The sequence below is a fragment of the Amphiura filiformis genome, chromosome 7 (assembly GCF_039555335.1).
Source record: "Amphiura filiformis chromosome 7, Afil_fr2py, whole genome shotgun sequence".
Taxonomy (NCBI): Eukaryota; Metazoa; Echinodermata; class Ophiuroidea; order Amphilepidida; family Amphiuridae; genus Amphiura; species Amphiura filiformis.
The window spans coordinates 25,867,030-25,877,702 of NC_092634.1; the positions used below are offsets into that span (position 1 = coordinate 25,867,030).

Below are 10,673 nucleotides of genomic sequence, written 5' to 3' on the forward strand. Positions count from 1 at the left end.
TTAGATTAGCTCGTAATCAGCGGGACTTATTAGGCTTATTTTGCCACTACGCCGAAAAGTATAAGAGTAAGATTAAGATTAAGAGTGACATATAATTGAACTGTCTGGTCTACATTTTGTGTGATAAAGAAAGTAGACAAAAGTATTAGGATTTTATTTGTGATGCTTATTGCGAGATGTCATAAGACAATTCTCGAAATAAAATATATTGATATTTAACCGCGATGTCACAAGGTCCGCCGATTATTACAAGCTGATCAAACTATTTGAGGTAGTTTAATTGGTTAGTTGCAACAGAAAACATCAACAATAATCAACGTAGTTGTCTTACTGAGAGTATATAGAACGACATATATTCTGGCAAGATGATAATCAAACATGTCAGATTGGGTATATTATGATGACAATGTGTGAAATGCTCAAGCCGAAATGACAATTATTGGATAAATAGCAAGAAATCTTCCGAACCAAATATCCTACGTATGAATCTGTGAGTTCTATAAATTACAAGACTCTTTTATATGTTTGACAACAAATAAAAACATAAACATAATATCGAAGGTGACTTATAGTATAGGCTGCCCTTTGGACGTTAAATTCTCATCCTCCTACGCTCATGTTCAACGTATGCATTTTGCAGGTTTCTAATTTCGGTAAGGAAAACATATTTCGAACTTGTAACGAAAACCTTACCCATGTTTGAGGATATAGCATTAACATCATCTTAGAAAAATATGAAGCAGATGATGCTACATTGGTTTAAAACCAATACTCAAGTTTGAAATCAAAAGAAGGACAACGACAAAACATGGTTCAGAAAAAAATTACATAATCTTAGAAAAAACGGTAACAAAGCCTCTTAGTACATAAGCACCCCTCGCAACATATCTTTCTGCTGTATCAATGGAATTGTAAAATTGCATCTCCCAGAAGAATGATTGACTTTTTATTGGTTGTGTCTTTCAATATCACTGCTATACTATTTCACGATTCACTCACTGCCTACTTGCAAATGTCAAAAGCAAATTCATGAGATGAGGAATGGAAAACAACACTTTCATATCAATAATGTGTTTTGCTATGGACACTTTTGGGCAATATAGAAGTAATGAGACCCGAAAATTTCCATCATTCCAGGGTTAAGACCACCCTTAATACAAATATCATTCGATCCCGTGTAGTCGTTTGGTCTCGTCGTGTGTTAACGTTGCTCTATTTTGTTTTATCTCATTGTCTTACTCTCTTCTAAACACAGAGACAGTTTTCAAAATCATGACCGTTTTCTAAATACATGTAAGTATAACATCACCAGTATAATGCTTATTCTGAATTCGAATATCGAAAAATTTCAAATATAATGTTTCCATGATAATCAGGTTTGTCCAAGACAAGTTTCAGCAAATGCTCTGCAAAGTCTGTCGACTTCAACGTCCAATACGCCATTTCTGCTGATAAAATTATATTTTCTTCAAGGGAATAAAGGGCTTTAAATTGAAAAGATTTGGATTTAGCTTGTGATAAAGTATTTATGTACCTTATTCAGGACGATGTAATTTGTTTGGGCCATCCGTCGCCCTGTATTCATTGATTCGAGGAAAATGACCAGACCATGAGTCAATAAAACGGACAATAAATATTTATGCTTTCTTTAGCTCATGTTGTGGACATTTGGAAAGTCATTTTCTTTTGATCAATAAGGGATATAAATGAGGAACATGCTGCATCATCAAAATGCAACGTGAAGCAAGCTACAAAGTATTATTTCCCCTGGCAATATTTTATAGTGAGATTACAATAGGGTAAGGGTTTAGGATCAGGACTAAAGTTTATTTTAACCCTAGAACTACTGAGTCATATTTTGTAACACGGACTACGAAGAGGATAATTTTCAATTATAAACGTCATATACCGGTATATTTGGTACAAATGTCTTCTCTATCAAGTGATACCAAAATAAGTACAAACATTTCCCTTATAACGTTGCCATGACGTCATAATGTGAGCGCGCCCATGCAAATTTGGGAAATTCTGGCTATGCATAAAAGTATAGCTTCGGCTAAACATTTTACGAACATACAATTTTCACCAAATTGTCTCCTAAAATGTAAAAGGTAACGATTATTTCAACCTAACCTAATTTTAACCTAACAAGTAAAAAGCACATCAGTAGCTCTTGAAATAACTTCATAAGAGCAGGCAGGAATAATTTATAACTTTGTTTAGTACAAACCATAAACGAGAGCGTATGCCATCATTTTGCCGTATAAAAATGAAATTTGGCATCTTACATTCTTTTCTGTGCTATGCCAAAAAAGTGGTAGAACCATTCATCATTGCCATTGCACCAGTATTGTTTTATTGAAAATTCTGAACACGTTTTTGCTGCATATCTAAACATAAATAATATTGTGCCGGTGATAAGGTTGAAAACGCCATATGAAAAATTCACACCTCACACTGAACCGGGACTGACAACTTTATGTAAGTATTTTATTGTATAATGTAAAACACACATGATGCACAGCGACTACGTCAGGTAAATAATTATATTGTACAGGCACGGAAATTAATCAGTACGCGTGTACCTGGTATGCACACCGCTAGTAACAATATACAGAATAGAGTTAACATTTTTATTCGCTCCTAATCAATGATAAACTACCCTATTGTTAGTAACGACCAAACGCGCTCTTGTCATTTTTAGGTAGGCTTGTGGGATTGGGCCGGGGGAGTTGTGCAAAAGCGTAGAGTGGTGTATCTGGTATTTGATATTCAGACGATAAATCTTTGGATATGATGAATATGCTTGCTTTCTGTAAAACCCAATTGTAAGGCTTGCACTTGAATATATGTGTTGAAAGAACACGTTATTCTTAAGTGTGCGTATTGACAAACGTAACAATGGTGCGTTTTGAAACCAAAAACTTGAATATCTCCCATCATGTTTGCTTTCTGTAAAACCCAATTGTAAGGCTTGCACTTGAATATATGTGTTGAAAGAACACGTTATTCTTAAGTGTGCGTATTGACAAACGTAACAATGGTGCGTTTTGAAACCAAAACCTTTAAAAAAAATCGGATTTTATATAAGCAGAACCAAACAAATGATACTGCCCTCATTCGAAACACTGCAGATTTATGGAGTATACACCTATCCGACTTCGCCATTACTGCGGTGTCCCCGATGTAAAACTGCGGTGTCCCGAGGTCGGGGGTTCCATCCATTATTTATTGTGTGCTATACAGAATTGTACCCGGGAATTGTACACAACAGTGATATTCAATACACAATCATGAGTATTGAATTACGAATTAAATCTCCCGCTCTGGTACATCTGTGTTGCCGTCAATAGAGGGCCAAATACAGTAAACGCTTCTCGGATTGGTGTATAACACGGTACAAGCTCAGTGTAGACCACGGGTGGAGGCAGTCTAAAGCAGATGACGTACCACGCTCAATGACATCTACAGAGATCAGTACCCAGGCTATTGACAATAGCCTTAATCGGAGGGCCCTCGGCCCATAGTACGCAACAATTAGAAATTCGAGACAAATTGAGGGCGTAGCTGTGAAGCAAATCACATAACGGCGTTAACTTCCCTTTGTCACGCGCTCAGTTTTCATGAGGTGTCAAATTAAGACGATATTCTTCGTAACTAAAAGCATTTTTCGGAATTTTGTTTTATTGAACGATTCACGAGCAATGGTTAAATATAATAAAACTGAGTATTTCTATGTTGTATATAGAATGGTCTTATTGGTAAAGATGGTTCATTAATTTTCCTTCCAAAATCAATAAGTGACGTAGAATGTTGACACTTGACATGAATTTTGATCATGAGTATTAATCGTTATTCGTTGCATATCTACATGTTAGTACACAATACAAACGGGATGGTATATCAAACCGTCTGTCGCATCACATACTGATATATTCGACATCACTATGCTTTTCGAGAAAATCGCGATTGAAAATTCTGTTGTTGGATTTGGCTTCATATTTACTTATTTCTCAATAGAATTTCATTTCAGGCCTAAAGAATAGACTTGGTAATTTTATTTTTGTAAATTAACATGTCCATCACTCAAGTAAAATTATTTAGTATGGTGTTAAACTTATAGATCTGTGTGTGAAAGGAATTGTTTTGTACTCTCTTGCTACAGTCTCGCTATGTTTTACTTCATACGCATAGATCATTATGTGCTGCGTGTATTGGTTACGATCGTAAATAAGCTCTGAATATATCTGTATGTAATACGTACTAACAAATGGGTAAAAGTAAATGAAACATATAATTAAAAAAACCCAGCAAATAGACCCAAAAAGAAGCTTTATAGCTATATATCACTTGAGAAATAGGTGCCCCAAAATCACTGGGCTCGTGGTGGATGCCCACAATCTTTATTTATGCAATTCCGTTCGATAGGATTCCAAATGTAAGACACAGAGTGCCATTTGTTTCACAAACAACATACAAACAAAAAACAAACAAACAAAAGAAAACGCACATTCAAACGCAAAAAAATACGCACAAAACAAAAAACAAGTACGAGACAAGCTGCGTTCCGCGGCGCAAGAAGGTGAAACAAGATCACAAAAGCCTCCCAAAATTTCGCAATAGGGTACCATATTCAACCAGCGAGTCTCGGCTATGGTTTTCACAGTTTTCATTTATGTATTTTATAAAAAGTAAAGCAGAAATTCTGGGAAATGAACGGGCAATTAAATTGTATTGTTTGTCTTTTAAACATATGTGGTCTCATTATACGGAATTGCTTGAATTAATTCGGTTACACGGGTACTGCTACAAGTTACCCCCTGTAATTTAAGGAAGGAAAGTACGATGTGCGTATTTTCATTTTATTATTCAAAAAGTAGCGCAACCCAAGGCATTGGATGAGGCGTTGACTCAGAACATGGATAATATATTTACTTAGGCCACGGCCTCAGACATTTCGACCATGCAATTAGTGTATTTTTTTATTTTTTCATTCAAAATTTAATGCAACATAAGACCGCTTATTTTAATAAGACTCAGGCGTTGTTTCATCCATCTACCGGCTGAGGCGTTGCTTCGGAGTCAGGCGCTGCTTCATCCACCCATGAAGATAGTAGATCCGACGACGAGTCAGGCGCTGCTTCATCCATCCATGAAGATAGTAGATCCGACGACGGGTCAGAGGCTGCTTCATCCACCCATGAAGATAGTAGATCCGACGACGGGTCAGGCGCTGCTTCATCCACCCATGAAGATAGTAGATCCGACGACGAGTCAGGCGCTGCTTCATCCACCCATGAAGATAGTAGATCCGACGACGAGTCAGGCGCTGCTTCATCCACCCATGAAGATAGTAGATCCGACGACGGGTCAGGCGTTGCTTCATCCACCCATGAAGATAGTAGATCCGACGACGGGTCAGGCGTTGCTTCATCCACCCATGAAGATAGTAGATCCGCCGACGAGTCAGGCGCTGCTTCATCCACCCATGAAGATAGTAGATCCGACGACGGGTCAGGCGTTGCTTCATCCACCCATGAAGATAGTAGATCCGACGACGAGTCAGGCGCTGCTTCATCCACCCATGAAGATAGTAGATCCGCCGGGTCAAGCGCTGCTTCATCCAGGGGTGGGCCAGGGGTTGTTCCATCCACCGGCTCAGGTGTTGTCGAAACCGACATTGGATCTTTGACGACAATTTTAGTGGGTTCTCCAATGCAGCCGTAGGTAGCATTTGATAGCTCAACCCATATGAGTCCATTTGGAGGTATTGGACCGACAAGTACTGTTGTGTTCTGATATCCCTCGGGGAAGGAACGTATTTGTGGTTTTGCAGTTCCATTGTTTTCTTCAGTGATAGCTGTTACAGCGGAAGATAAAATAATTATAATTAATTTAGTAGCATTTAAAAGGTTTTGATATGATATACAAAAAACTAATTCTAGAGGCTTGTGGGGTCTTCATTTATGTTTTTTTAATGTATCCTACTATCATTATGACCTTAAAAGTAGCTTTAATCCAGACCAGGCTTGCGGAAAAGGAAAAGCAAAGTATACGATCTGTAGAATTAACTTTTGCAAAACATCAAGGTGTTAATTTTCAATAATATATTGATCTAGATAATAAAAATCGATTTTTATGTTGCTTCGACCAACAATACCTCGTCTACCCTTAATTCTATCTAGCATATAATGAGTGAATATAAAAGTGAATGCAGATGTAATTTGACATATCTCTTGACGACATTGGACAGTTTTTCAATTTTGACCACTCACGTGACCCCTATGGGGAGGGGTCAAATGTCAAAAATAATTGTCAACATTTTTGTCTTCATCCAATAAACTTCAAAACCACCTGTAACTCAATTTCGTCAAAAGTGGACTTACAGTCTTCTTGCGCTCAGGTCTTCAATTAGAGATTCATGTAAAATATCTTATTTTGTTATTAATACCCCGCTTTATTTAGGGTTAACCATGCACATCTACGACACTAAGGTGCCGAAATCTGTTATTTGATGGTTTTTACGATCCTCCGGATGAGCCAATCACTGAAAGGGCCTTAAACTAATTCAATTTTTATACCAAAGTATTACTACACGTGAATAAAGTAATGTATGAAGCACAATGACCACCTATTATTTAGACCTGGTATACATATCGAGGCTTGAGAGCCAGAAAGCTCACAAAGGATTAACCCTAGGTATGCTTAAAATTGTGACGTAAATTCAGTCGCCCTTCCCATAATTCAAAGTTCCCTGTAGAAATACGCAGAATGAAACCTGGTACCATACAGACTGTATCAACAAGTTTGGAACCAAACATTTTTCAGCGAATGTGTACGAGACGGTCCTGCACAGCATTTGTCATAGACCTACGTACCACAAGCAAAATAACTACAAACTTAGGTAAAAACAATTGAAAGATATTCATGGGATGCTTTTAATAAGGCATTTGTCGCAAATTAGGTCTGCAAACTTGTTGGAGTCTTGTAGGAACAGGCCACATAAATATTTGAAGTAGATGTTAAAAGATTACAACCCACGCACAAACATATTGAAATTACTTACTAATATTCACGGGATTTGGTCCTATTTTTTCTACGGGAATTTCCGCATAATTATGTTGAGTTGATATAGGTAATGTTATAATCAAACACGTTCATCTGTCTGCGTTTTCTGCTTGTACCCATCGTACACTGTGTTCCTGCTGGTTCCAATTTGAATCGTGCTGGAAGTATGATAGAACAATTCATTGAACTTTAGCAACGATTTAATGGTTGTAAGCAACCTCTCTGGATTATTAATTATTAGAGAATGAATTTGTAGAAAACCTTCTGATAATTACAAACACTCGCTGACCAGCAATAACTTCCCTCTAAGCTTTTAATCCGATAAGCTGATTATCTATTTGTTTTCATGAATTGGAAGACATTCTTTGATGTATTACTGAGCTCAATCATCTGAAATTACTGGAGCGTGAGTCACCCAGGCTGATGACTCAGCATAGTATTTTATTGTCAGAAGGTTTTCTCCAAATTCGTTTCCTAATGTAACAATAGAGGTCGAAAGTAGTGCTACATCAGAGCATGACCATCGCGCTAAAACCCGGATGTTAGGCTTCCTAATGGACTAGCTAGGAAAGGGAAAAATTACATTACCTCCCAGCAAAAGCAGAAAACCTTACACAAACACATAAAAATTAATATTTGCTGAGATGTTTTTATTAAATTTTACATTTATCTATATAAGTTGGTTATTATATTGCGCTTTATACATGTAAAGTCTGCACAAAAAGTAACTCAGCTGTTATAAATACGCCTATAGATTCAGAACTAATAATTGTTTTCACAATATTCCAACACAGAGAGAAGGATGATTTATTTACACGCATTTTGATACCCCATTCGTCAAATGTCGTTCAATATTAGCTAATATTATCAACACAGTAGTGCTTTTACAGAAAAATACCCGAATTTAAAAGTTGCCGTTTACAGCGATCAATGGTTATAATGCCAGCACTGTAAACACGTAAAGCTCGCCATTATCTTCGCGCTTATACATCAAATCAATACAAATAACTGCAACTTTTAATTTGGGGTATTTTTCTTTCAAAACACTGCTGTATTGTCAATATTGGACAGATGGGGTATCAAAATGCGCGTAAATAAATCATCCTTCTTTTTATGTTGAAATATTGTGAAAACAAATATTAGTTCTGAATCTATAGGCGTATTTATAACAGCTGAGTTACTTTTTTTGCAGACTTTATATTCCACAACAGCACTGATATTTGTAATTCGGCAGATTTTTGAATAGATATCCTGTTTGTTATCACTTTCTATGCGGATACTTTTCACAATCGTTACTTACTTATCACAATTTTGAAGCAGAATGAGCATGAACCTGTTACAGTTGGCACGTCACTATACGAAACACCCGATCGGTAATCACCACTAGGTGGGCAGTGTGGGGTCAACGATGAATATATATATTCTCCTGTGTTCGACCGCACACATCTTTTGATATCGTAACTCTGAAATAGAAATTGGTGTTGAAATGTAGAATGTGGAATTCGTTTATTTTATAACATTTAACTGAACTGTTTTTCAGCTTTTTGTTCCTCGCGCTTACCTACACCAGTTACCATATGGTATTAAATAAAAGGCACTAAATTTAATGCCCACGTGACCCATGGGCGCCGCCATACCAAGTCCACCAAGTGATCAGTAGATGTGCTACAATGCTAAGAGATAGGAATTCACACAAATATCATCAAAATTGCTGAAAATGTAATGTGCAACTTAATTTGAAATTGATGGGTTCTGTTTTTTAGCATGTTTTCAAGAACTAAATTTTGGTGGACGAAAAAAAAAGTTATTGACGGAAATTCTTACAATAATACTACAAAGTTGCAAAAAAATTACGAATTTGCTAGAGAATTTGGACATGCATCCCGCGTTTCCAATTGAAATACACAGGAAGACCCCGCTGTGCCAAAGGCCCGGGGGGGGGGGCACCCCAACTTTGGAGGGGACGCGGATGTAGGGCTGTTAAGACCCCCTTTTTCAGCATCGCTGTCACCCAAAGACCACATATTTTTTTACGAACACATGCTCTGTCCATGCTCTGTCACCCAAAGACCCCCTATTTTTCCATTTGATCTGTCACCCAAATACCCTTACAAGTCCAATTTGAACAGCAACGTTCATTTATCATGGATTTTGAGAAAAACCAGGAAATTTGAAGCCATTTAGAACTAAATACTCAATTTTTGAGGTTTCTGTGGCGCTTTTTCGGCTCTCACCCAAAGATTCCATTTAAAAAAGGTCATGTTCTCTTAATGACCCCATATTTTTTGACATTTTGCTCTCACCGAATGCCAAAAATCATGCTCTCACCCAATGACCCCATATGTTTTACCTTTTGCTCTCACCAAATGCCCCTTAGTACGAAAGTGCCAGCCCTACACCTATATCCATTTCATATTGAAGTGCCCCCCCCCCCCCGGGCCAAAGGTCACTTTTTCAGACATCCTGTCTAGACGCTGTAATGTCTGCGCCCATGTGGTCACGTGGGCATTAAATTAAGTGCTTTTATTTAAATGCCCTAAGACGACTGTACACGTATTCAACATCCTAACGCACTAAACAAAGACAGATATGTCATATTATTGGAACCATCAGCCTGATAGCTGCATCATTTAGCTCGAATTTAAGACCTCGTTCTTTGAAATTGTTAAGGAATAAAGACACGACAATCCAAAACCTCAAGGAAGATGACACAGTAAAAGTTGCAGTTTGCTCAATTGCATGCCCTATTGATTTGTACACAAAGCGTTCGCGAACAAGAGAACTAGCGCTGTGCTCCCATTGTTTAGCACGTTAAAACTAGCGTCGTGCTTTAATTGATTAGAACACAAAAGTGCAACTTTTGATTTCGTTTCTTCATTTGATTTTAGATCACTGTTTCTTTAATTCTCAACCAATTTCAACAAATAAGGTCTTAAATCAGAGCTATAGAGTGCATGTATTGGCTGTTTGTTTTAATTTTGATATATTTGTCTTAATTCAGGATATGCAGAGGTGAACACAACTGGTACCTTAATTTTTTGGCTTACTGTATATTAGCAATACCAAGTCGAGTAGCGTTGCGTCCTCTTGACCGAACTCCGGGCAAGGAGGTAAATAGCACTTGAGATCATTTTCAACTGCGTGGGCAACAACAATGATGCTGCCCAACTAGATCAAAATAATTTCACTTGTTATTTACCTCCCTGACTCCGTGTCTTTTTTAAGCCATCAACAGGGATCACAATATAATCACAGGATCACTGGTAGCGAGTATAAGTTTTCTTACATTTAGAAGCGTATCTTCCAGTTTCTTCTTCTGTTTTGCTTGGTTAGAGCAGTCTAAAATATGATCGTTGCAAACAGTTGTCTTATTTTCATATGATGTCAAGCCACGAGGACATGCTAAGTTGTAACAAAAAATGAAAACATAGAAACAAAAACAAAAATCATGATAATGTTGCATCTTTTACGCATTTATTGGCTAATCCTGTCAATAATATTTATTTCCGATTGACTGAACTTCGAGGCTTGCCCCACGTACCTAGGAGTGAAACTGGACAGAGCTCTCACCTACCGGCAGCACTTGGTTAACCTAAGGGACAAGG

The 10,673-nt window shown here is 37.5% G+C and overlaps 1 protein-coding gene across 1 annotated transcript; it reads right to left on the reverse strand.

Moving 5' to 3' along the window:
- Positions 1 to 5,048: 5,048 nt before the first annotated feature.
- On the reverse strand, positions 5,049 to 10,472 carry LOC140157743 (uncharacterized). The gene is made up of 4 exons (XM_072180991.1): positions 10,355 to 10,472; positions 8,369 to 8,531; positions 7,067 to 7,226; positions 5,049 to 5,860 (listed from the first exon to the last, which is right to left on the reverse strand). The coding sequence occupies exon 4, from the start codon at positions 5,679 to 5,681 to the stop codon at positions 5,049 to 5,051; it is 633 nt and encodes a 210-aa protein (XP_072037092.1). The 5' UTR covers positions 5,682 to 5,860; positions 7,067 to 7,226; positions 8,369 to 8,531; positions 10,355 to 10,472.
- Positions 10,473 to 10,673: the final 201 nt, after the last annotated feature.

What these genes read in the sequence shown, in the direction of transcription:
- LOC140157743 (XM_072180991.1), bottom strand. Translation starts at nt 5,681, where the DNA reads ATGTCGGTTTCGACAACACCTGAGCCGGTGGATGGAACAACCCCTGGC.